Here is a 27,847-nt window from a genome sequence, read left to right as displayed (position 1 = left end):
TCCTTGAAGACGTTTCGCTTCTCATCCAAGAAGCTTCTTCAGTTCTGAACTGAAGAAATTGAAGCAGCTTCTTGGAAACTGAGGAAACTGAAGATGCAGGACATCTTCAAGGAAAAACAAAGAAAGTTCAGTTGCCTCTTGAAAAAAGCACCTTTGGGATATTCATTCATACATACATACATACATACATACATACATACATACATACATACATACATTATACCTGTAGACTGCAAAATCAATGCCCACATGTATTCAAGCAAGGCAAATAATTGATTAGAATTTTTGCCGTTTTCCTCTTGAAATGTCATTCACCTCAACTACTGACATGTTGTCATTGGGAAAATGGTACACTGTGTAAATTATTAAAGAGACCCTTGTACAATTGCAAAAAGAAAAAGGCAGAAATCAGATCTAATGTGGTGACAGACCTTTACCTCGTTGTTGAGTTACATTTTTGTAGGATACCAAGCACGGAAGAATTTGTAAACTGGGGAGAGAGAGAGAGAGACCAGTTTTTCAATTGGAGGCCATTTAAGTATTAAATAAAAATAATGTGAGTCTATGGGTTGGTGACTTATTTCACAGAATTATGTACCAAGTAGGAGGTCTGTTTTTTTTTATGCTGTGTCCGTGGGCTTTCCCATTCATAGTTGCTACTCTTTTCAGGAAGGTTCATGTCAGATCTTTGGGCTAATCTACTGAGTGGTTTTTCTAAAGGACCTTTGTCTGTGACAGTGCAAAACAGGAGACTCTTTCCGCCTTGGTGGACCGGTGGGGGGGGGAGAGGGGATAGTTTTGTGAAAACAATGGGCACCTGCATAGCTCCATTTACACGAGTGGTGGGTGCGCACGCACGCTGCTCACACAAGCTTCGTGCACAAGCGCATTCGCCCACCACACACACAAATGGAGCTGTGCGCACTCACTCACAGTTCTAAAAGGGCCCAGCCCGGTACCAGGCCATGACCCAGGGGTTGGAGACTCCTGTTGTAAAGGAATCAAGATTTGTTTCTAACTTAGTGGAAATACACTTCTTCCCAAGAAGCACAAATATATTTGTTTACAATTGCACAAAATAAAGTAAAAATCCAAATAGCAGACGTGGTTGTCCCAAAGATACTTCACAGAATTAGGATAGGATAGGATAGGATAGGATAGGATAGGATAGGATAGGATAGGATAGGATAGGATAGGATAGGATAGGATAGGATAGGATAGGATAGGAGTAAGAGTAGTGTAGTGTAGTGTAGTGTAGTGTAGTGTAGTGTAGTGTAGAGTAGAGTAGAGTAGAGTAGAGTAGTAGAATAGAATATAGAATAGAATCAATATAGTCTTTGAAGATTTTTGCGTAGCATGCAAGATAGAAGAATGGAGGACTTATTTTGGAAAGAAGTGTTACATGTAAACAAAATTATTGTTCTTAACAATAAAATAACCTGTAGTAAAATATATAGCAACTGCTCAACCTGTACTTTCAGGATATTTTTACAAATAGAAGATATGTGCAGTTTTGACACTAGAATACAATAGAATAACACAGTTGGAAGGGACCTTGGAGATCTTCTAGTCCAACCCCCTGCAAAAAGACTTTCTTGGGTTTTTTTTTCTTTGAAAATGTTTTACTTCTCATCCAAGAAACTTCTTTAGTTCTGACATTTTTAAAGAAAAACCAAGAAAGTCCAGTTGCCTTTTAGAGAAAGCACCTTTGGGACAACCATGACCTGGATGATTGAGAATCTCCACAGACACCAGACCTGGTTCTTCCATGTGTGCAATGATCCAGTTGAAAGCCACCTCGGCACCCATGTTGCCAGTATAGTACACGGCTTTTCGGCATGCTTCCAACGGAAACCCCATCTCTGCTAGCTGCATCACGGAGGATTCATCAAAATCTGGGGCTGAGAGAGAGGACATTCCAGGTGAAAAATGAACTCATCACTTCCCAGTCGATAACCCTGGCTCTTTTATCCCCCAAGACACAAAGACTGCAATTGGCATCAAACTGTGACTCTGCAAAATATTGTAATTGATTTCTTAGTACAAATGTTGTAGCCTTCGCTTGCCGCTGTTTAAAAAAATCATAACCACTGGAGACAGCATGCGATGGAGGTGCAAATTAGAACACAGAAGTTACTCAGAGTGTTCTCCATTCTTTTTCATCTCTTGTATAAGGAACAGCAGGCTGAGTTCAAATGCTCAGTTTTTGCAATGATCAGTATAGGAATCGAACATCAAAAGGAAGAGCTGTTCTTGCAACAGTCTTTGTGCTGTTTGAAGAATAGCAAAGTCAGCACTGAGTGCTGATCTAAATCCCACCTAAAAGCAAGGTTATTAGGCTCTACAAACATCAGCTGAAGCCTTGGCTGTTCTCCATGCAAAACAGTTCCCTAAGCTAAGATACCCCAGGTTTTTTTTGTAATTCTGCATTTTAAAGGTCATACATATTGATGGAGCTCCTGAACTGAAACCATCAGCCAGGGCAAGCATAAATGATAAAGTGAAGCAACACTCTCAGGCTTCAGCTGGTTTAAGTAACGGTTGGATCATAAATACAATTAATCATCTAGGGGAGTCTGCAGTTATGCACAAAGACAAAATTATGCTGCAGTATCAGAGAATTTCGATCTCTGTTCTGTTCACACTTTTAAAGTTTCTAGTTCTCATTAGCATAAAGCTAGATATGAATGCCTGAACCAAAATTAATATTATTCCTCCTCTCTGTCTCTGTTTCTCTCTTTAACGCTGTAGTGACTATTGATTCAGAAGATTTTGCTTTCTACTGATCTGCAAGCATCTCTGATAATATTCTTTTGGTAAAGAAGCAAAAAAAAAAAGTTTAAATAATTGATTAGCAATTGCAAACAAAACACTGATCCCTTGGATTAATCAGCAAATCTCTTAGGTTGCAAAATTAATAAAACAATATTTAAATCTTAAACCTTTAATGATAATATTGTTTAAACTTGTGTTTTGAAGGGATTACAATTTGTTTATTTCAGTGAGGGGATTCTAATAAATTTGTGTTTCGAAGGGAGTATAACTTGTTTAAGTTTCAAGTAATGCTTAAATTTGGTTTTTAAATATTATTATTAATATTTCTAAGAGAAAATAATTTGTTTAATTAAATGTCTAGATTTGTTTAGGAAAGAAAGTAATGTTTAAATCTGTGTTTTTGGAGGAAGTCTATATAGAATGATGATTGTATTTAGACTTGTTTAGGATTTAAAAGTGTTTCAAGTTTTTAAATATTATTATTAATATTTTTAAGAGAAAATAATTTGTTTAGATTTGTTTAGGATTTTTAAGTTTTTTTTTTTTGGATAGGTGAGAAGATTATGAAGATTGAAGGAAATATGTATTTATTTTAAGTTTTCTAAGAGTATTTAGTTTTAATGGTATAACAAAGGTTTATATGTTTATTTTTTTGTATTAGGATAAAGAAAGAGGGAGAAATTAGATTTTATATTATAGGCATAGATATTCAAAGAAAGTAATGTTTAAATTTGCGTTTTTGGAGGGAGTTTATATAGAATGATGATTGTATTTAAATTTGTTTAGGTTTTAAAAGTGTTTTAAGTTTTTTTCTTAATTAAGCCTGTACTTAGCTCTGGGAAGTTCAGGGGAGGGTTTGGGAGGTTGGGGAGGAGGGGGGTGAGGTAGGGTTGGGGGGGGGGTATGGGAAGGGGATTTGTTTTTGTAAAAATTTAAAAATTTTCAATTTAAAAAAAAAAAACAATATTTAAATCAACTACAAGAACATGGAATAATCCAAGATAGGGAACAGCTTTCTCCGGTGTTATTAAGATTCCTTCAAATATCTCAACACAGACCCAGGGCAGGTGGAAAGTTATGGAGGAGAAGAGCACAGTTAAACGAAGAGCTCTCGTGCAGTCTGTAAAGCTTCCGCAAGTCGCAGCAAGTAAGCTCAGCCGTGTCAAACAAAAATAAAACCAACATAAAGAAATGGGATACATACGCTCCATGAAATGGTTCATCATGCCATCTGAAAGTCAAGAAAGTTAGTTAAGGGAGTCCAAAGTATTTTGGAGCGGCAGGAAAATGGAAATTGGCCAGTTCTGCATTTGATATAAATACTAGATCGCCACCTGTAACTTAAAAAACAGATTCTTTGTGGTCCTATCCCAATCTGGTACCCCCAGGCCTGCCATCAGCAAAGTCATTAGCTTTTCCATTTTGGAAGTGGTAAGAACTCTAACCTAAACCAGCTGGAGAAAAAAAAAATACTAGGAAGCCCAAATGAACCTCTCTGACCTTTAGGCAGAATTTAATTTTGTTGAGTCCAACTTTTTCTGTCCACACCTCTTCTGCAGAAACTTTTCTTCTGAGGAGCTAAAGGTAATGTATACACCCCCTTAAGGTATCTGTTTGAATTCCAATCCTGAGCATTGTGTTTGTGGACAATCCATGCATGGCACACACCTTCCTTACTTAGAGTGGTGGAGCTGCTATCTTATGTCAAATCCTCCTACTAGAGGTTCCATGACACCACCCCCCACTCCAGACAAGAGGCTACAGCAGGGGTCCTCAAACTTAGCAACTTTAAAACTTGTGGACTTCAATTCCCAGAATTCCTCAGCCAGCCCTGGCTGGCTGAGGAATTCTGGGAGTTGAAATCCACAAGTCTTAAAGTTGCCAAGTTTGAAGACCCCTGGGCTACAGTATATCAGCAAATATACAGGTCTACAGAGGAATTACTGAGTCTGTCATTTGTACCTCAGTAACTGTCTGGTTTGGCACAGCAATCAAACAGGACAGGTACGGATTTCAACAGATAATTAGGACAGCAGAAAAAACAACTGCAATCACCCTGCTTTCTATTGATGAACCAGTAAGAGGGCTGAGAAAATATCTACAGACCCCCTCACATCCTGGACATAAACTGTTTCAACTCTTCCCCTTAGGATGCTGCTATAGGGCACTGTATGCTGAAACAGCTAGACACAGTTTTTCCCCCCATGTCATCACTCTGCTGAACATTTCATTCCCACAGCAGTGTCTTAAGCCTAAAGATATTTACCCTTATAAGCTGCATTGCTATTATCCTTCTCACCTTCTTCTTCTTCTCATCTTTCCCACTATCTTCTCCTATTGGTATCTTATGATTATTGATTGTAACTATGATTTATGATCTATGACCTATCACTTTGTTGTCTGCATGTATACCGAGAGCTTATGCACTGGAGACAAATTCCTTGTGTGTCCACTCACACTTGGCCAATAAAGAATTCTATATTCTTGTGGTTTTACACATTAATTGACCACCAGGATGCAGGATAATTATCTTGTTGTTCTTTGAATAGATTTCTTCAATTTTGGTTAATGACTTCCCTTTCTTTTGACCTCCAGCCTGCTCCACTTCAATCACAGCTTCAACCTAAAACGGACACAGAACATGCCAAATCCACCAAAGTAAGCGTGACCAATAGATCTCTGTTTACACCAGAGAACCAGGTCTTGGTTCCATCACTGCCTGCTTCTCTTGCAAACAAGACTCCCAATGATCATGTTGTAGCTTGGCATCCATGAAGATGGTCCATGCAAACAGGAAAGGATGCGAAATGACAAGGGAACAAAAAGAATATCAACTAACAGTTGTGATGGAGAATGGTGTGGAGGTAGGAATCCTCATGGTAGTAGGCAGTACCTTTGGGGTCACTGGGAATGATCACAGGTGGAGAGATGTCTGGAAGTTCCTCCTCTCCTGGTTGAAGGCCTGTTGCTCGGAGGTGACTGATGTCCAGAAGATCTGGCATGTCTATAGAAACATCTGTAAGCAAAAGGACAAACGGGAAATTAATTAAATTATTTGGAAATCATCCTAACTGTGAAACTATACACAGTCTATACTCCCAGAATTCCTGAGCCAGCCACTAGTCATAAAAGAGCCAAGATTGTGTACCCCTGGTCTATAACAAAGAAGGAAGAACAAGAACTATGAAACTGTCAGACCTGCCTCAGCCTGAACCTCTAAGAAAAATCCTTAACTCCATTTATCGAGAAAGATATAGTTTACTAGCAGTCAAGTGAATTACAGCAATGTGTAGCCAGTGTCATGGTTCCGATAGAAGAAACCAGAAGAAATAAGAACTCTGAGGAAATTGTTTTCCTCAAAGAACGATTTTAATTACATAATATTAGCACGAACAAAGGTGAAACCGAGACTGAAAGTTACCTCCCCCCAAAAAGTTACAAAGTAAAAGCTGAACTCCCCACCCACTAATGTGTCATAAATCACAATCCCCAATTAACACCTTTGGCGGGCTTCCTAATGGTAGCTCCAGCCCGCCTTAGACTGCTTAACTTGGGTTTCCACAAAAAGGTTATTGTTTTGACTAACTAAAAGAATGCATCTCCCCCCCCTCCCGTTGCTGTGGCAACCTAAAAGTGAAGAAACAGGGCTGTAATCAGAGTGTTTGAAGGTTTGACAGCCAGAACTGAAAATTGTGCACCAAAATCCCCAAGTCTAACTTCTCCCTCTCTTAGTTGCCTCCCGCTGATACTGAATGGTTTTGAAAGGCAAACGTGAGATGGCAGCGACAGAAACAATACAGACCTATCCAGAAAGAATTCTTACAATCTGTTAACTTGGGCCAAAGCCACGGTGGAATAAAGTTGCATAATCCAAGGAAGAAAGGTATTCTGTTTAGCTTTGGGAGAAGCATATTCCAATGCATGGGGCCACTACAAAAAAGGCCCACCACTTAACCCAAGTTTCTGTAAAGTTGAGCTAACACAGACAAGGGTAAGTAAATAAATAAATAAAAAGTAAAGGGTAAGCGAATATATACAAGGGTAAGTACAGGGACTCTTGTTTGGACAGGTGGGTGGAATGGAGGACCCACGAGGCCCCTTCTAACTGTTATTCTGTTATTCTTTCTATGATGGTGTGTATCCATCCCATCAAGCCCAAATAAAATTTGGAGTGGTATAGCATCTCCCGCCATGGGCAGAGTGTTGAACTAGAAGACGTCCAAGTTCCCTTCTGACCCTATTATTTTATATTCTATGTTTCACAAAAGTTCCTCATATGAATCAGAATATGTTGAAATGTGGCAGTCAGAATCTATTTCTGTAGAAAATAGTCATTTGATTCTTTGGGGATGGGGAAATGAACAATTCAATTATTTTTAAAGTGCCTTGGACTTGTAATATTCCCAGGTCATCACCAAACTGAGCTTAAAAAAAAAACATAAAACCATTTTCCAGTATTAACAGAAAAAAGAAACAAGAGGAAATTCCTTGGCTGTCCCAAAGGAGCTTTTTCCAAAAGACAACTGGACTTCCTTGATTTTTCTTCGAAAATGTTCTCATCCATGAAGCATCCATGAACCAGCTGCCTTTTGGAAAAAGCACCTTTGCAACAACCCTCACCTGGATGATTGAGAAACTCAACGATCGAGTTTCTTGGCTATTATCTGGAGGATAAAAGAAACTTTTCCCCCTAAGCAGCCTTGGAGTAGATAAACTTTACAAATGAACACAAGGCAATTCAATATGGAAGACAGCAGTCCAAATACATACCAAGCTTCTTAGGGATCCAATCGAGACCAAAAGTAAATTTCTTGATCTGAACCACCAGGTATTCAGGAAAGGAAGCAAAGAGAGACGTTCTGGAAGTGTAAAGCAATTCCAGGTGAAATTAGAAGATCCAAAACTCAAGATCAGAACCTTCATCATTTTAACAGAACAGCTGAGCTGCTCTTATTGGATCATACACAACAGCCCGCCCATTCCACTATTCTTTTCTACGGGCAGGCAGCCAGATATGTCTGGAAAGCCAAGAAATACGGGTAGTTCTCATCTAGCAACTGCTTCATTTAGCAACCACTTGCAATTACAACAGTGATTAAAAAAAATAATAACTTTATGGCCAGTCCTCCCATTGCAATCGTTGCAGCTCTGTAAAGCAAAGGAAAGCTGAAATCAGATGATAAGCACTGCTGGGATTTCACTTAGCATTTATTAATTGAATTGCCACTCCAGACTGTCATCACTAGATCAAGATCCCTCTCCCACTGCTTCTCCACCATCTGGTAAGAGTAACCGTTATCTTATTTTTACCAGATGGCTAAGCCAAAGTAACAAAGTCTCAGCGTACTATCAGATTTAATACGTATATTTTTATAAGGTCTGTTTTGTAGTCTCTGAAATCATCTCCAGAACGAGAATAGAATTCCTTCCACTTCGTCCCAAGGAAAGACTCAAAACTCAAGTGACTGAAGAGACAGCAGAAAGCGTGTAATGCTACTATACAGAGAACAAACGAATAAATGAAGGATCCTGGCAGATTTTTGTAAGTAAATGGAATTATTTGTGGATTTGCTATGTCAGAAGACACAAAGAGTAGGGAAAAAATGGATAATGGAAGGTTATTCCCCAAGGGCAATTTTTTTTTACTTATAAATAATCTAATGGGAAGTATATTTTGGATAACTGAGGAGCCTGAAGCAACTTCCTATGAGATGGCTATCCTTGAAGCTTTTAAACTTAGGAAAAAAAATAAGGGATATTTTAAACATATAAAGAATGTTGTAGAGAAGGAAGGAACTTCCTCCAAGCTCTAGAATCGTGAAGGAGAATCAGGATCCATAAAAGGCAACAGTTTTTCACAAATTTAAGATTTCATGGCTTTAACAAAAAGGATAAGCCAAGTTCATGGAAGCTCTCCATAACTATCCATGCCATCTCCAAGGATCAGAATCAGCACATTTCTGAATACTAGTTTAGTTATGTTTTTAAGCACTCAGGAAGTAAGCAGCATACAAATAGAAATTGCATGTACCTATAAATAAATAAATAAATATCCGTGTAATTGCAACTAGTTGGCCAATGTGAAACTCAGTATGTCTATGCGTATCTCATCTGTCCTGTCCCATCCCATGAATGACTGAGTTAACAACCAACTGCACAAAGTGAAAATACAGGTAATCCTCAATTTAGGACTGGTCAAAATTATGACAGACTTCCCCCAAGGCTGCTTATGAACCAGATTTAAAATTCCAATGGTCGCCCTATCTGGTAGTCATATGATCGCACTTTGGGTGCTGGCAACAAGCCCACTTTTACAGCTGTTTGCAGTGTCCCATGGTTACCAACTGCAATTTAGGTTTGGGGTGGTTGTTTTTTTTCCTGGAAATTAGTGTTTTCCTTCCGGTTTCCAGCAAAAACACCCATTGCAAAAAATGGGTTTGACTTAATGACCACCACAAGTCATTTGATGACCTGTTTAATGACCAGCACAACTTATATCTATAATTCCAGGCTCAATTATGATCATATATTACTGTAATATATTTAAAAAGACAAGAATAAATACCAGAGTTGTTTAGGCGAATGAGTCAGCCAATACACTGATTAAATGTATTAAATAAACAATTAAAAGCATGGATGACTATAACACTATAAAAAAGACAACAATGAGTACCAGAATTGCTTAGCCAAATGAGTTAGCTAGTACACTGATTAAATGCATTAAATAAATAAATAAAAGCATGGATGACTATAACACTAAACACAGGGCTGAATGCCCACTCGAATAACATTGCTTTGATCTGCATACAAAATGCCAACAAGGGCACAGGCAATCTATAGCTTGGGATGGTGAGGGGAGCATACTCAATCAAGTCAATTCCGTAAAGCAATCTCATATGTAGTCCCATTTCTTTAACTCAAATACTGTTTGTCTCGCTTCCTAAACAATTCTCAAGGCTGCACCTGAAAATCCTTATCAGCATAATGGGCCTGACAAATGCAACTTGTCTATTCCATCATGTCTGATATAATGGGTATGCTTACCCATGTTCAAACAAATGTGGATACTATAGGAGTAGGAATGGCAGAACCTGGGGGCAGAGTCAAAAGAGGAATCAGCCTAGAATTCCTACATAGCCACAAGCGAGCTAAGTCCAACCTCCCCAGCAATCCCGCTGATCATTATCTAACTCTGAAATCGATTGTCCGTTAGTTGACAATATTGCTATGCATAGGGATGATTAAATAAATAAATCAGTTTCATTGGAGCTTCACGTGCGGATCTGATCTCTTGTGCCTGACCCATACTTACTTAACGCCAGCAGACTTGGCTTGAAGGGCGCTGCTCCAGAAGTCCTCTACATTTTCTGGTTCAGAAAAGGCCTGGAGACAAGCACTGAAAGGGATCCTTGCCCGGACCACTTCTGGTGGGGGCCTCCTTGCTGTTTCTGCTTCTCTTCTCTTCAATTCATAGGCAATCAATTCATCTAATCAGAAGAACAAGTGAATAAATGCCGTACATCTATTGAAAGTCAGGCGTGGGCTCAGTTGATGGCAAATGAACATGAGAAATGACTCCACCGACAACATTTTGCATCTAAGAGTGGATCGCATGGAATTTGGTCAAATTTCTGACTTCAATGCTGGATCTACAGCAGATTGTTCAAATGCAAGGCACTCGGGAGACTGAGCTTGGATTTCCAAGGTATGCATCCCTGAATTATACCTGAATGATAGACAATTTGTACACGTGAGGCTCTTCCACTTTACCTTTGTTTGTTGCAGCTTCCATTGCTACAGGCAATTGCATGAGATACTCCACTCTCTCCGTGTAGCGTACTTTTCTGGTCTGGCAGCACTGCGTCCGTTCTTCAACCAAGAAACGGAAGACATCGCTGGGGTTTTCTGAGCCAATCCGGTTTCTCTGAAAAGAAAACTGTGACATGTAAGCCACCATTTTGATTGGGAGTTGCCCAGAGTTGGTTATGAAATGGATGGCTACATCTACGGTTTAAATAAAGAAATCAATAAATAACGGCAACACAATTGTTGTTGACTATCCCAGGTCCTTCAGGAAAACTATTGTTGATTATCCCAGGTCATCCAAGAAGGTTTTTTTTACAACTAGAGTTTCAAGAAAAGTAATATATCGGCTTGGGGAAAGATTGCAAAACCCAAACAATTCCCATGCCACCATCGCAAGCCTTAGTAAATCAGAATTAAGGCAAGTAATGAAAGTCCCACAATTTCTACAACCCGGAACTCTCAAAATCCTAGCTGAGGATATTGAATTTGTTGTTTGAGACATCTCAAGGGATGTCAAGCTGTGGAAAGCTGTAATACCTTGTCAAATTGCACTTTCATGGTTCTAGAAATAGATACATCTACCTCTGGAGATACTAGATTAAGGATTTGTGCATAGAAAAAACAACAACAACACACAAAGCACCAGGGAAGTAAAACTTAGCTTTATATTCTCCACTGAGGGAAAAAAGCTTCAAAGATATCAGTCAGCATTTAACAGTACAGAAGTTCCCTCTCTCTTAAATGTATACTGCTCAATTTTTCAAAAAAATATTTTGTATGAAAACCAATAAAAGCTTAATAACTTGAAAGCTCATTGATTTCAGCAGGGAACTCCAAGTGAAATCAATAAAGGTTGGAAATGTTTAAGATCAGCTGGAGTGTATTCTATGTTTGTAGATCATTTATCAATAAAAGGCATTCTACGAGTCACCTCTTTATGGTTGTCTGAATTTTGTAATAAACCTGATCATATACCAGTATGAAATAAAGACATTGGAGAATTTGGATTGCAAACCGCCCCAGGAGATTGAATATCAGAACATATCACAATTTAAAATATAGCGTAGGATTTCTTTATATCCCAAAATTGCCTACCGAACATGGTGCCCTCCTTTTTTTAAAAAAAAAAAAATACTCTGAAGGATTCTGGGAGCTGAAGTCCAACACAACTGCATTATCATTAGCATCAGCTGTGATTTTTTTTAAAAAAATAATTTAATAATTACTCTTATCCAGTAAAGAACTGGCAAATCTCATTTCAAAAAAGCAAGTGAAAAAAAAATGAGACCACAGAGAGGAAACAAGTCATTCAGAAAAGGCATACAAGACAGTCTATTTCAGGGGTGTCAAACTCACAATGTCACGTGACATGTCATGACGTATCGTGACTTTTTTGCCATTTCCGGCAATGGGGTGGGCGTGGTTTCGCTATGATGCATCCGGCCCATGGGCTGGCAGTTTAACACCTCTGGTCTATTTAGTACCAATAGAAAGGGATATTTGTAGCTATTCGGTCCTTGGTACTTTCTGAGCTTGGTTATTTTCTTCCAGACGTTTCAAGACCCAACTAGGTAACATAATCAGTACTAAGAGAGTGTGGTTTGCTCTGTTTACATACAAATAAATGTTGGTAGTAGTTCTTGGTAGTTCCTTGAATAGGCTCTTCTTTACTGTTGGATTCTTTATCTGAGTTGGTAGTTCCTTGATTAGGATACTGTTAACTACCAACTCAGACCTCACAGTCTGCCTGATTCTACCAGTTCTGAAGGTTGAGAAATTAATTCCTTCGCTGAACTAAATCTTTCTTTCAAGAATTCTAGAATTAGAAGCCATCCTCTGTATGCTAATCTGCAACCTTAATAATAATAATAATAATAATAATAACAATAATAATAATAAAGTTGGAAGGGACCTTGGAGGTCATCTAGTCCAACCCCCTGCTCAGGCAGGAAACCCTATACCATTTCGGACAAATGGCTGTCCAGTCTCTTCTTAAAAACTTCCAGTGTTGGAGCATTCACAGCTTCTGGAGGCCGGTTGTTCCACTGGTTAATTGTTCTGTCAGGAAGTTTCTCCTTAGTTCTAGGTTGCTTCTCTCCTTGATTAGTTTCCATCCGTTGCTTCTTGTCCTGCCTTCAGGCGCTTTGGAGAATAGCTTGACTCCCTCTTCTTTGTGGCAGCTCCTGAGATATTGGAACACTGCTATCATGTCCCCCCTCGTCCTTCTCTTCATTAAACTAGACATACCCAATTCCAGCAACCATTCCTTATATGTTTTAGCCTCCAGTCCCCTGATCATCTTTGTTGCTCTTTTCTGCACTCTTTCTAGAGTCTCAACATCTTTTTTACATTGCGGTGACCAAAACTGGATGCAGTATTCCAAGTGTGGCCTTACCAAGGCATTGTAAAGTGGTATTAATACTTCACGTGATCTTGATTCTGCCCCTTGTTAATGCAGCCCAGCGCTGTGTCGACTTTTTTGAGATCTTTACCATTTCCCCCCTCAAATGTATACTGATTTCCTCTATGTGCTGCAGAATTTCCCAATATCCATTCCTAACATGAGGAAACTCCTGTTAACAACTTGCTGTTCAGACTGAAGCTTAGCTCAGCTCATGACAGAAGAAATAACGGGTGTGTTGAGGAGGGAAAGCATGTTCTTCACAGGAAGAACATTAAGGAAAATAAATTGCTCCTGCTACAAAATGCCCTAATATTTACTATTTGAAAAAAAAAAAGCCAACAGAACTATACACAAAACCCAAATTCTGATGAATATATATATACAGTTGACAAAGTGAGAAAGAGCCTGTGGCCTAGAGGTTAATACAGCTGCCTAACATGCACACAGCCCAGGTTCGAATCTCAGAAGGGTATGTCTGGCTGAAGAGAGTTAAGAAGAGATTAGTCTTCCTAATATCTACCAGTACTAAGATATCTACAGTACCAAGTCCTTGAAATTTCTTCTAGTTGGATCCTATATGGGCTTCTACAAGAATTGAAATTCAAAGATCTCCTTAACCAGAAACCTGATAGTTGGTACCACATTTATCTATAAATAAAACTTCTAAATGTTTGTGCAAGGTTGGCTGGTATTATCTTTTGCTAGCTTGTTCATGTGAAAAAAGACATTAACATTTGCTCACCTCTATCAGGTTGATAAGGTGCAAAAAAAATTCTAGTGCATCCTGTTGCCGAATGGAGGAAAATTCGGGGTGCCCTTTGCTTACAAAAGCTTTGAACATGCGTGGAGAAATACCATTGTGCTGAGGCTGAAACACAAAGCGAGAAGGAAAAGAAAAGCGGCTAAATACATTTTCAAAATATATTTCTGAATATGGCAGAAATGGCATAACTATTTTGAACCTTTATTTTCAGTATAACTCTGACAAAAAAAAAATATTAGTTTCATTTTCTCCAAAAGGCAACTTGTTGTGCCCATATTTCAACGTGCTCTTTCCTTTCTGCATCAAGACCATCTGCTATGGTCGTAAGTGAGAAAAATGGTCATAAGTCACTTTTTCCCATGCTGTTGTAACTTCAAACAGTCACTAAATGAACTGTTGTAAGTCGAGGACTACCTGTATACATATGAAAATCAATTATTGAAGACCAAGGTACAGGTGGTCCTTCACTTACAAGAAGAATTTGGGCCAGAATTTCCCTTGCTAAGCAAGGCTGTTGTTAAATCGGTCATGCCCAATTTTATGACCTTTTTTGCCATGGTTGTTAAGCGAAACACTGCAGTTGTTGAGTGAATCACATGGCCATTCAGCGAATCTGATATCTGACTCTGAATCTGGCTTCCCCCATTGACCTTGTTTGTCAGAAGCCATCTGGGAAGATTGCAAACGGTGATCGTGTGACCCCACCCGCCCCCAAAACACCACAACCATTGTCAATACATTTATTTATTTATTTGTTTATTTATTTATTTATTTATTTATGAGACTTATATACCGCTTTAAGTGCAAGCACTCTCTAAGCGGTGTACACCAGTAAGCAATGTATATATATATTTACATTGCCCCCAACAATCTGGGTCCTCATTTTACCTACCTCAGAAGGATGGAAGGCTGAGTCAACCTTGAGCCGATGAGATTTGAACCACTGACCTGCTGAACACAGTCAGCTAAAGTGGCCTGCAGTACCTGCACTCTAACTGCTGCGCCACCTCGGCTCATGCCAGTTGCCCAGCCACCCATGAGACTGTGGGACGCTATGACAGTAGTAAGTGCGAGAACTGGTCTTAAGTCACTTTTTCCAGTGCTGTTATAACTTTGAACAGTTGCTAAATAAATGATTGTAAATTGCGTTTGGCAGGGAAAATGGAGAAAATGAGTGTAGTAACTTAAATATAAATGCCCCCCAAAAACCCTAGAGCAATGATGGCGAACCCTTTAGAGACCGAGTGCCCAAACTGCAAGCCAAAACCCACTTATTTATCACCGGGTGCCAGGTGGGCATGGCCCACTGGATGGGCATGGCTGTGGTGGTCATGGCAGATTGGGTGGGTGTGACCAAGGTAGGCGTGATCACCTTGATGTTGCTCATGGGGAGGGACAACTGTGAGGGGTAGGAAGGGTAGGGGGAGCTCCAGGAGGTCTCTGGCAGGTGCGGTAGTAGGCAGGAGGCTCGTCCTGCGGGATGAGGCAAGGTAGGAGTGCGGGATGAGGCGGGCAGGAGTGCCATTGCCATGGGGCAAGGCAAGGGCCAGGGCGGTGGCTGCCTGACACCATCGGGCCCTGCACACAGAGGCCAGTGAGCGCATGGGGGCCGACAGTGTCCATCAGCAGCCACAGCCTGTCCGCCCCTTGACCAGCGCACTCTGGGGCTCTGCAGCCCTCTGCCAGCATTTCAAAGAAATTGCCTCTGAGCTGGATGGCCAGCCGACAGCTGAGGAGGCAATGCAGTGGGTCGTGCCCGGGAAAAGGAGAGCATGTGAGGTCAGGAGGGACGGGATGGGATGGGGGGGAGGAAAACCAGTCTTGCCCGGATGCATTTGGCCCCGCGGGCAGCTGATTGAAGAGGAACAGTTGCCATCTCCAGGGCATGGCACGCGTGCCCACAGAGAGGGCTCTAAGTGCCGCCTCTGGCACGCATGCCATAGGTTCGCCACCACTGCCCTAGAGGAAGTAGGTGAATTGTGCACTTTGGCAACAAATCTGTTAAAGGCAGAAAATGGAGAAAAATTAAGTTGTGTCATTGCATCATTTTGTTTCTTGGAGACTCTTGGCTTTTGCCAGAATTGGAATAATTTGTTGTATGTCCCTTCCTCTCTCATACATAACTTTCTTATGCACCCATACACACAACTACAATGCTTAGCATGCCTCAGTCAAAGATGTATTGTTTGAAAGGTGCTGTAGTATAACTATATCTCGGCTGTTACCTAAATGAAAATTGTAATTCTCCTCTTTCAGCCCATTAATTTGATTTCTTCTTGTCTTACACTTATGCTTTAAGGAAAGCAAAGGAGATTAAAAATGACAAACATCTATCTATCTATCTATCTATCTATCTATCTATCTATCTATCTATCTATCTATCTATCTATCTGTGTCTGTCTATCTGTCTGTCTGTCTGTCTATCTATCTATCCTATCTATGGAGATTCTCAGTCATCCAGTCATAGTTATCCCAAAAGTGCTTTTTCACGAGGCAACTGAGCTTTCTTGTTTTTCTTTGAAGATGTTTCGTTCTCATCCAAGAAGCTTCTCCAGCTCTGACCATCGTCAGCTCCCCACCCTCCAGTCAGAGCTGAAGAAGCTTCTTGGATGAGAAGCAAAATGTCTTCAAAGACATTTAGGCAAGAAAAACCAAATGTACAGGTATAGTATAGGGGGTACCTTGCCCAATAGTAGTAACTGTGAGAGGGATCTTGGAGTCCTAGTACACAATCACTTAAATATGAGCCAGCACTGTGCTGCAGCTGCCAAAAAAGCCAACACAGTGCTGGGCTGCATTAACAGAGGGAGAAAATCAAGATCACATCAAGTATTAATACCACTTTACAATGCCTTGGTAAGGCCACACTTGGAATACTGCATCCAGTTTTGGTCACCACGATGTAAAAAAGATGTTGAGACTCTAGAAAGAGTACAGAGAAGAGCAACAAAGATGATTAGGGGACTGGAGGCTAAAACATATAAGGAATGGTTGCTGGAATTGGGTATGTCTAGTTTAATGAAGACAAGGACGAGGGGGGACATGATAGCAGTGTTCCAATATCTCAGGGGCTGCCACAAAGAAGAAGGAGTCAAGCTATTCTCCGAGGTGCCTGAAGGCAGGACGAGAAGCAACGGATGGAAACTGATCAAGGAGAGAAGCAACCTAGAACTAAGGAGAAACTTCCTGACAGTGAGAACAATTAACCAGTGGAACAATCTGCCTCCAGAAGCAGTGAATGCTCCAACACTGGAAGTTCTTAAGAAGAGACTGGACAGCCATTTTTCTGAAATGGTGTAGGGTTCCTGCCTGAGCAGGGGGTTGGACTCGATGACCTCCCAGGTCCCTTCCATCTTTTTTATTATTATTATTGATCATCGCACAGTCAGCCAGATGTTCAGACTGGATTTGGCATTTTGTCTACTTATCGAATCCTTACCCAGGACCTGGGATAGGCAGATGTGGATGTTTGATGGTATTACAGATATCGTCGCAGGATGGAAGCAGTTCCTAGGAAGGCCGCCTTTTGCAATTGATTAATAGCGAATTTGTCAATGCCAATGGTGTTCAAGTGGTGCTCCAGTTGTTTTGGGATTGCACCCAAGGAGCCTATCACTATTGGTACTATCCTTGCTTGCTTTTGCCACAGTCTTTCTATTTCTATTTGTAGGTCTTTGTATTATTATTATTATATTGGAGATCATCGCACAGTCAGCCAGATGTTCAGACTGGATTTGGCATTTTGTCTACCTATCGAGTCCTTACCCAGGACCTGGGATAGGCAGATGTGGATGTTTGATGGTATTACAGGTATCATCGCAGGATGGAAGCAGTTCCTATAAGGCCGCCTTTTGCAATTGACTAATAGCGAATTTATCAATGCCAATGGTGTTCAAGTGGTGCTCCAGTTGTTTTGGGATTGCACCCAAAGAGCCTATTACTATTGGTACTACCCTTGCTTGCTTTTGCCACAGTCTTTCTATTTCTATTTGTAGTCTTTGTATTTTGTTATCTTCTCCAGTTCTTTCTCGTCTATTCTGCTGTCTCCAGGCACTGCCACATCCACTATCCAGACTTTTTTGTCTTTCTTATCGACAATTGTTAAGTCTGGGGTGTTATGTTGCAGGTGCTTGTCTGTTTGAATTCTGAAGTCCCAGAGCAGTTTAATTTTATCATTTCTATGACTTTCTCTATTTTATGATCCCACCAGTTTTTGCTTACAGGCAAATGATATTTTTTGCAGATCTTCCAATGCACCATTGTTGCTACTTTGTCATGCCACTGCTTGTAATCCGTCTGTGCAATCTTCTTGCAACAGCTTACCAAGTGGTCCACTGTTTCTTCAGCTTCTTTGCATAGGCGGCCCTTACTGTCTGTTGCTGTCTTCTCAATTTTGACTTTGTATGCATTTGTCCTTAAGGCTTGGTCTTGTGCAGCCAGAATTAATCCCTCGGTCTCTTTCTTCAATTTTCCTGCTCTTAGCCATTGCCAGGTTTATTATTATCTGCTTTCCCAGCTATTTTTTTAATGTATTGGCCATGTAGTGCTTTGTCTTCCCATGCCTCTATTCTGTTCTTCATTTGGTCTTTCTTGTAGGCCAGTTTGGTCTCTCCAGTAGTTAGTAAGCCTTCCTGATATACTAATTTCAGTGCATCTTCATCATTGTTCTTCAGATATTCTTCCAAAGCCATTTTTTCTTCTTCAACCATCTGATATTATTATTATTATTATTATTATTATTATTATTATTATTATTATTAAAATAAGAAAGTCCAGTTGCTTCCTGTAAAAGCATTTTTGAGATACCTAATCTATCCTTCCTTCCTTTTCTTCCTTTTTCTTTTCTTAACTATGCTTTCTCCAAATTTTCTATCCTAATTCCTTAAGGGGACAGATATCCCATTATGGTCAAGCTACCAACCTCCCAAAACCTGAACATGTTATGACAGATTTCAGCATCCAGATGACTATCTATGCATATTTATGTACAGAAATAGAAAAACCTGGCCATGCCTTCCTCGTCAACAGTTACAAAACAGCATAGCTAAAAATAAGATGAGGTGGATTATTCAACCTTTCACACAGATAATTTAGGCAGGAGGCGCTCCGTGACGTCCGATGGTGGCATGCTGTTAAGATAACTCTTTATAAAGTACATTAACAGACATATGTGTAAGCTATATGCCATCCATATAAATAAGAAGGCTATATTTATAGAGATCTAGTCAATGAGAAAAAGCAAACATGCTGATCCGTTGTTTTCTGTCTGTGTAGGATATGAATCCAATTTGGGGGGAACCAGAAACATCCCAAAATAGCAGCTGCCAAAGCCTCTTGATAGGGGCGTCCAGCCTTGGCAACTTTAAAACTTGTGGACTTCAATTCCCAGAATTCACCAGCTAGCATGGCTGACTGGGGAATTCCAGGAGTTGAAGTCCACAAGTCTTAAAGTTGCCAAGGTTGGACACTCCTACCCTATGACACTCCTGCCCACTCTAGTGGTCCGAAAATCATTAAAGTAAAACACGTTTGCAGGGGGTGCCAAAATTTTAAATCTGCTTGTGCAGTTAGAACAGTGGTTCTCAACCTGTGGGTTGGGACCCATTTGGGGTCGAACGACCATTTCACGGGGGTCGCCAAACAACGCAGTCCGCCATTTTTTCCCCCTTTTCCTTAGCTGTGCTACCTTTTTATTCTATTGGCTTTTGAAAGCCAGTAGAATAGACTCTCTTGAATAGAGTCTAATTCTATTGGCTTTCAAAAGCCAATAGGAATTGTCCAGACTGTCTCTGCCCTGCTGAGCCCGCCAAAAGTCCCATTCTGCAAACGGTGCTGCAAGTTGTCTGCAGCGAAGGCGAGCTGTCTGGAAGTTTCCACCCCTCCCTGCTGAGCAACTACTAAAAATGTAAGTAAAAGAGGGCCAGGGGTGGGAGATGGGAGGCCGGCGGGCACAGGGAGGGTTGCTGGCGCACGTGGGGCCCGGCGGGTGCCTTACCTCCCTTGGGCTGGGCCAGCTGGTGGCCCAGCCGGTGGTCGGCCTGCGCCGTCTCTGCTGCTTGTCAGCTACGCCTCGGCCGGAGCAGGGGACGGCACCACGCATGCGCGGCACTCCCGGGCAGGGAAAGTCCTCAACTTACGACCGGTTGGGTAGTCCTCAACTTATGACCAGTTGGGGTCACGGCATTAAAAAGGTTGAGAACCACTGAGTTAGAAGAACATTACAGGGTTTCTTCCAGGGTGAAAGCTCAAATACGCAGGTTCTTCCCACAACTGATTGTCACACATCTTGGTTGTGGGAATAAATTCCAATGCTCTCCTAAGTCTTTTAGAACCATCTCGTCTATTCAATAAATTGGAAATGTGCTAAAATGTATCATTGATTGATTGATCCTTTAAAACAGGGGTGCCAAACTCGCAACGTCACGTGACGTGTCACGACATATAGTGACTTTTTTGCCATTGCCAGCAATGGGGTGGGCACAATTTTGCTATGATGTATCCGGCCCGCAGGCCGGCAGTTTGACACCCCTGCTTTAAAAGGACAACTGATCGCACTTTAGAAAGTGATTCATTAGCAAAACGTTCCTTTACCCAACCACCGAAGGTCTCCTAGCCAACTTTAGCTGACTGTGAAAAGCTAAGTAGGGGGTAATCCTGATTAAAGTCGTATCACTGAAAACAACTCCACCTCTGCCATAGAGCTTTGGCAGCTGCTGCTTTTATCACATCTGGGTGCTGCCCAAAACTGGCTTCATGTCCTCTTCTTTGTGGCAGCCCCTTTAGATAATGGAACTCTGCTCTCACGTTACCTTAAACCTTCTTTTCATTAAACTAAACATATCCAGTTCCAGCAACCGTCCGTTATAAGTTTTAGCCTCCAGTCCCCTGATCATTGTGTTGCTCTTCTCTGCACTCTTTCTAGAGTCTCAACATCTTTTTTTACATTGTGGTGACCAAAACTGGATGCAGTATTCCAAGTGTGGTCAGGACACCCTTTCCAATACCTAATGAATATTATCATATCTGCCTCTTAAAGTCTTCTTTTCTCAAAGCCAGAAAATCACAACCTCACCAATCTCTCAACAAACGCCTTATTCTACAGTTCCCTCACCATTCTGCTATCTTTCTCTGCACCAATTTCTCTCAATCCTTCTTAGAATGTAGTATCAAGAATTGGACAGAATATTTATGGTCAGTCTCTGGATCCACCTCTTTTTCCATTTTAAAGACAGGGACTACATCAGTTCTCAAAGATATCCCAAAGACAGAATATCAACGTTCACCCTATCCATTGGTAAATGATTAGGACTTGAATGGGAACGCCAGTGAATCCCAAGACTGGAGACTAAATAGTGAAATTTTAGAAACTGCTATGATATTACCAAGAAAGTTCCATGAATGAGTCCATGAAGTCAGTTACTAGGAGTTGGCTTGGATAATTTTAAAGTTTCATGTGGTTTTTTTTGGGGGGGGGGGTTGCCTGAGATGTTGAGTAAAGAAAAGCTGTTATTACTCATTATTAGAAGAAATTGTCACTGTCAGCATTTTATCACCCCCAAATTATATGCATTTGGCCCTTCATCTGTCTTCAGAAAACCTGCATAGATATGTCTCTCTAGAGGCCTTTAAACATCTGATTCCATTAGCTACGCTTTCATTGACCTCTACAAAGGGGTCTTTTTAGGACCTCCAATTTTGGGTTTTCAAACTAGCCCAGCATAGAAATCAAAGAATGCACAATCAAATAAACTACAATCAAAGGAGCTTTCAGAAAGAGCTACTTTTTAAACTCTAGACCTGACATTCAATCATTCACAAAATTTGCCTTCTAGACCAGTGGTTCTCAATTTTTTTATATCGGTGACCCCGGTCATAAGGAGGCGGTGCGCATGCGTGGTGCCGCCCCCTGTGCGGCACGCATGCGCAGCACTGCCCCCATGCGCCGCCCCATGTGCAGCACGCATGCGCGGTGGCGCCCCCTGTGCAGCACACATGCGTGGCGGCGCCTCCTGCGCCGGCTGAAGAAAAAAAATGGCGGTCATGTTGTTTGGCGACCCCCGTAAAATGGTCGATCGACCCCAAATGGGGTCGCGACCCACAGGTTGAGAACCGCTGTTCTAGACGAAGTTCGGCTGATTAATCTACTGATTCAAATTGCAACTCTCCTATAAATATATCTCTCTGTTTACCCATGTAGTTCTTCCCAGAAGAAAAAAAAAATCCTAATTAGCTATTGCATCCCCTGTACCTGTTACACGGCGACCTTTCTTTTTAAAATATACCATCTTTCTCTATCCATATCTCACAAAAAAAGAAAAAAATAAGAAAAGCAAAAAATAAAACACCAAGTGCAATAAATAGGAAATTTACAGGTATCCTAATTATCCTGTGGTAAGATGAGTGGCTAATAAATAAAATAAATAAATAAAAGCATCCTAGAATCGGGTTTTTTTTTTTAAATAGATTAAAGCAACTGAATGTACTGAAACATTTTAAAAAAACCACAAATCTTTAAAACTCATGAATACTGACAACAACATTCAGCAGTACAGTATATATCATAAAATGAGATTTACATGAGAATTACAGTAATTTCTATCCAAGCTTTTAAAGACTTTGCTACAAAAAAAAAAAATCAAATTTCAGAAGCGGTACCAGCCTGTAGAAAGTTATAAATAGTTCTGGAATTGAATTAAAGTCTGTGTTGGATTTTCTTTGGAAATACAGTATGATGGGATTTTTTAAAAAAATAATTTTATGATTTGTTTGACCCCCCCCCAGCGTCACTTGTTGAGGTGAGTGGCCACAAAAACTGAGTAAATAATTAAATAAACCACTTTAGAAGAGAGAGGTAAGAGGTGAAGTATGAAGTCTGCCATGAGTTTCCATATTTAGGGGTAATAAAATCTTGCCTGGAACTCAGAGGCTAACTACAGTAGATGTAAATATTATGTCAATGGTCTCTCAGTAAACAAAGGTTATAAAGTAGGGCAGGCATAAATAGCTTTCTACTTCATTCTTCACCCAGGCCAGCACTCTTACATACAGTACTAGCTCAATGCTGTTTTCTGTAGAAGAAAGAGAAACTGAGGGTGGAGTCAAAAGAAGGATCAGCCTAGAATAGTGGTGGCGAACCTATGGCACGGGTGCCAGAGGCGGCACTCAGAGCCCTCTCTGTGGGCACACGCGCCATCGCCCCAGTCCTAGGCCTTCAGCTGGGTTTTATAAAACCTTTTTGCTTTAGGTCTCTGCCGCCGTGTGCAAAAAAAAAAAAAAGGTTCAATCAGTCAATTTCAACTTCTTGCGGGGAAAAAAAAGATCTTGCAAAGTTGGAATTGATTGACTGAACTTTTTAGTCCCATCCAGTCTGCCGTTATCACTGCAGTCACGCCCACCCAATGGACCACACCCACCCAATTGGCCACACCCAGCCACAGCCACCCAGCACCCGACGATGCATAAGTGGGTTTTGGGTTGCAGTTTGGGCACTCGGTCTCTAACAGGTTCGCCATCACTGACCTAGAATCTCTACATAGTCACAAGTGGACTAAGTCTACCCCTCTCTTGAATTCCGCTGGCCCTAGCATCAATTTAGTGCTGACCATTAATTGAGAAGTTTCCCATGCACAGGCATGATTAGCAATAAATCAGTTTAATTGGATAAATCAGTTTAATCTGTTCACACGCTGACCTGATCTTTCACAGGGGATGTTTTCAGAATGCAAAGACATCTTTTTGCCAAAATAAAAAAATAAAGAAGTTTGTACTCGGATAACAACTGACATAACTTTGAAACATACACCATTCTGTCCTCTATCTGGATCTTTATTCTGCATGAGACTATTCTTTGTCTACCAGTACATTTTCAGACTGAATTCCCTTGGAAGCCACTGATATAAATCTGGGACAAGTTTGAACTGGTCAATCCTGGCTAAGTAGAAGTCCTCACAGCTGTGAGTTTGGCCACCTGAGTTCTGGCCTCCAGGAGGTGGCATATGATTGGGTTCATGCAGTAGTCAATGACTCTTTGAAGCATCATGGAGGGTCACGTGATCACCATTTGCGACCATTTGCCAGCCAGCTTCTGACAAGCAAAGTCAAAGGAGAAAGCCGCATTCACTTAACAACTGAACGATCCACTTAACAGCTGCAGTGATTTGCTTAACAATCATGGCAAAAAGGTCATAACACTGGGTGTGGCTCACTTAACTGCCTTGCTTAGCAATGGAAATTCTGGCCCTAATTGCGGTTGTTAAGTCAAGGACTAACGGTAAAGGACTCCTCTCTTTTCTGGTCCCATGCTCTTCTGGTTAGTCAAGGCCTGCTAGGAAGTGGCCTAGGGTTGTGTCCATGCAGTTGTTAATGACTCTTTGTGGCAGGGGAGTGGTGTCATCTGTCTTGAAACCATTCTTGGACCCAACAGAATTGCACAACTTTAAAAACAATGGTCAGATAAGAAGCGCCTGAGTCCAGGCCAAGAAAATAACGAGAAAATAGCAATAGCACTTAGACCAGTGGTTCTCAACCTTTTTAATGCTGTGACCCCAACCGGTCATAAGTCGAGGAGTATCCAACCAGTCGTAAGTCGAGGACTACCCAACCGGTTGTAAGTCGAGGACTTTCCCTGCCCGGGAGCACCGTGCATGCGTGGTGCCGCCCCCTGCGCTGGCCAAGGTGTAGCTGGCAAGCGGCAGAGACGGCACAGGGCAACTCTATTCAAGAGACTCTATTCTATTGGCTTTCAAAAGCCAACAGAATAAAAGGGAGTAGCACAGCCAAGGAAAAGGGGGAAAAATGGCGGACTGCGTTGTTTGGCGACCCCGTGAAATGGTCGTTCGACCCCAAATGGGGTCCCGACCCACAGGTTGAGAACCACTGACTTAGACTTATACACCACTTCACAGTGCTTTACGGCCCTCTCCAAGCAGTTTACAGAGTCAGCATATTACCCCTCAACAATCTGGGTCCTCATTTTACCGACCTTGGAAGGATGGAAAGCTGAGTCAACCTTGAGCCAGTCAGGATCAAACTGCCGAGCTGCTGGCAGTCGGCCGTCAGCAGAAATAGCCTGCAGTACTGCATTCTAACCACTGCGCCACCTCAGCTCATGTCACCCATCCCCAGTTCTTATGAAGATGAAGTAAGGGAGGAGGCAGTGCATTCAGACTCAAAAGCTTCTCTTACTACCAAGTATAACACCAACTTACATGGTACTGCTTTCTCAGTGCAATGGTTTGACTAGTCGGCCATGTTTTTAATCTCCAGTTTGGAATTTCTGGATTGGAGATATTATAGCCCTTTTGCAGATAGGAGTATATTTATATTTCTTGCCATCCCCGTCTCCCAGCCACCGGATAAGAGATGCCGAGAGATGTACCAGTGCCATAAGTACAAGTAAGTCCTCGACTTACAACCATCTGTTTAGTGACCATTCTAAAGTTACAACAGCATTGAAAAAATTAACTGTCCATGTCTGTTTTTCACAAATATGACCACTGCTGCATTGTGTTCATATAATCAAAGTTGGCAACTGGTTCATATTTATGACGGTTGCAGTGTCCCAGGGTCATGTGGTCACTTTTGGTGACCTTCTGATAAGTCAGTGGGAAAGCCAGATTCACTTAACAACCGCGTTACTAACTTAACAACTGCAGTGATTCACTTAACAACTGTGGCATGAATGGTCATAAAATGGGGCAAAGCTCACTTAACAACTGTCTTGCTTTTCAATGGAAGTGTTGGGCTCAGTTGTGGTTGTAAGTTGAGGACTACCTATATTTCACTTAAGTAGAAGGACTGAATGTTTGGCCCAATTTTTTTTTCCTTTGGTGTGCATTTTGCTAGCTTCTGTTACAATAAGTTTGCTAACCTCATTAGAAACTTACTGCCTCTATTGTATTCAATAAGCTGTCAAAATTGGCAGAAATTCATGCTGTTATTCAATATCTGGATATCCAATTTCCGCGATGCGGTCTTGGGCCTGCAGAGAGTTGCATACCATTTCCTCCTGCATCAGCTTAACATTTGGACAGTTATTGTGACATTGCATAACAACACAGCATTTAATTTTAAAATCTTGGAAGTTCCAAAAATAGAAATCTGCCTTGAGCTTTGCAAAAATCTTTCTAATATAGGATCCTGCCCATTATGATTGTTAAGTCGTAGCAGTTATAAAATGAGTTGGTCATGTGGCTGAACCAATTTTGTGACTTTATTTTGTGGTGGCCATTAAGTGAACATAATGCTTGTAAAATTAAGGCAGTTAATAGTTTGCTATGCGCATGGTTTTGCCAAAAATTGGATATCCCAGCTTTCAGCAAAACTGTTGTAAAAGATGGTCACGTGACCACAGGACACTGAAAACGGTCGTAAATGTGGCCATGTTGCCGAGCACTCCATCTTTGGTCATGTGACCATGAGTACCTTCAGGGTTCCACATAATTTCCAACATTCATTAAGCAAGGAATACCTGTACTGAAATTATAACTAAATCTTCAGCTATTGCTGAGGCTGTGATTTTCAAAGAGACAATTGTTTTGCTAAAAAAAATGATGGTTATTCACATCTATCTTCTATTTAATTCTGAATAGGGTGAGTCAAATACCTTGTGTTGTTCCTTCATCACCTGTTCAATAAGCTCAGATTTCACTGGAGGTTTCGAATACTGGCCTGAAAGAAGCCCATGTCCCAATTTAGCCCTGTAGCGAAGGGGAAGGGGAAGGGGAAGAAAGAGAGAGCGTACCAAAAGTTGCCCACTAAGTTTTAAAAAGCGAGAAAGAACGGGAAGCAGAAAGAAAGTTTAAATCAGCCATCTGTCAACAGGAATCTAATCTGGAGTCGTCAGATATCCCCAATAAGACTATCCTCAAGTCCCAAAGGTGCTTTTCCAAAGGCAACTGGACTCTCTTTTTTTTTCTTTTGAAAACGTTTTGCTTCTCATCCAAGAAGCTTCTTCAGTTCAGACTGAAAGGCGGGGAATAGAGGGATTTATATTCTTTGCAATCATCTGATCGTTAGCTGTCTGAAGGCTGGTTGTTAGCGCTCTGAGAGTCATTGAGGCCACTTGGGGATTTATCTGTACCTTCAGAGTCACCTGAATCAAAGTGCAAATGGGTGTGGAACCTTCTTGGGACTATTGGAAGGACTGTGTTATAGACAGGAGATAGGTGGTGTCGTATTCCTCCCCCTCTGTTGAGAAATGGCTGCACAGTTGTAACGCAGATGGCCTCTTTGAGCCCCTCTTTCAAACCAGTGGTCCTCTCTGTCTAAAAAGTGGACTTTGCTGTCCTCAAAAGAGCGGCCTTTGTTTTTCAAATATAGATGGACTCCTGAATCTTGTCCTGGTGGGTTTGCTCTCCTATGTTAGGACAGGATGTCTCGTACCAGAATGAGATTCAGCAGTTCAACAACCATGACCTGGATGGCTGAGAATATCCATTGACTATCCACAAAGTAAGCTTTCTTTCACATCCTATAAAGCGGGGGTCCCCCAACCCCTGATCTGCCATCTGGTACTGGGCCACAGCCTGTTGGGAACTAGGCCACATAAGGAGCAGGTGGGTGTGCAAGCACTCAAAACTACATTTGTGCAAATGGTGCGCAAGCAAAACCATCTCCTCTCCCCCTCGCCACTGGTCCACAGAGCGGGAAAGGGTTGGGGACCGCTGCTATAAAGTAACCAGCCACTTACATTTGAGTATTGAAATCTTGTGTTGGGTCCAAAGAAGAGTAGTCAAATATCCTTGGAAGGTTTCCCACATACCTAACGCAAAGAACAGCAAAAGACAAAGGAGAAAATATTGAAAGATTATGAAGCGCTCTGACAAATCAGCCATCAATACACAGATAAACATTAACAACATCTGCAGACTATGCAAAAGAGGCTATTACCCAGCCCAGAAAAGAACAAAAAGACCCAAGCACTTCACTACCAGCAATCAGCATCCAGATCAGCATAGATTAACTCCAAGATTAACATCAGATGAATAAACAATCAAGAAACTGCCAAAGAAGCCAACTTAGAAAACAGTCTAGTCAAAGAATCTCTAAGACCACCCCCACCAACACTGACAGGCAAGCCATTACATTATAAACTGACA

At 41.2% G+C, this 27,847-nt stretch overlaps 1 protein-coding gene across 3 annotated transcripts in view; it reads right to left on the bottom strand.

Annotated features, from left to right (window-relative positions):
* USP13 (ubiquitin specific peptidase 13) overlaps positions 1-27,847 on the bottom strand; it is an 88,438-nt gene that overhangs the window by 7,864 nt on the left and 52,727 nt on the right. Inside the window, exons 9-17 of one of the 3 annotated variants that reach the window (XM_039355446.1) lie at positions 27,439-27,510; positions 26,353-26,446; positions 13,728-13,853; positions 10,546-10,699; positions 10,088-10,262; positions 7,546-7,634; positions 5,669-5,791; positions 3,980-4,006; positions 1,758-1,901 (exon numbers count right to left, since the gene is read on the bottom strand). In XM_039355446.1, coding sequence (XP_039211380.1) covers positions 1,758-1,901; positions 3,980-4,006; positions 5,669-5,791; positions 7,546-7,634; positions 10,088-10,262; positions 10,546-10,699; positions 13,728-13,853; positions 26,353-26,446; positions 27,439-27,510 — 1,004 coding nt within the window. Of the gene's footprint in view, positions 1-1,757; positions 1,902-3,979; positions 4,007-5,614; positions 5,792-7,545; positions 7,635-10,087; positions 10,263-10,545; positions 10,700-13,727; positions 13,854-26,352; positions 26,447-27,438; positions 27,511-27,847 lie in introns of all 3 variants that reach the window. The other 2 variants (XM_039355445.1, XM_039355448.1) reach the window with 2 other exon arrangements.

Source organism: Crotalus tigris, unplaced genomic scaffold, assembly GCF_016545835.1.
Source record: "Crotalus tigris isolate CLP2741 ecotype Arizona unplaced genomic scaffold, ASM1654583v1 scf7180000018690.2240587, whole genome shotgun sequence".
Lineage (NCBI taxonomy): Eukaryota > Metazoa > Chordata > Lepidosauria > Squamata > Viperidae > Crotalus > Crotalus tigris.
Note: the sequence above shows the minus strand (reverse complement) of the source record. Positions and strands in the feature narration are given on the sequence as shown.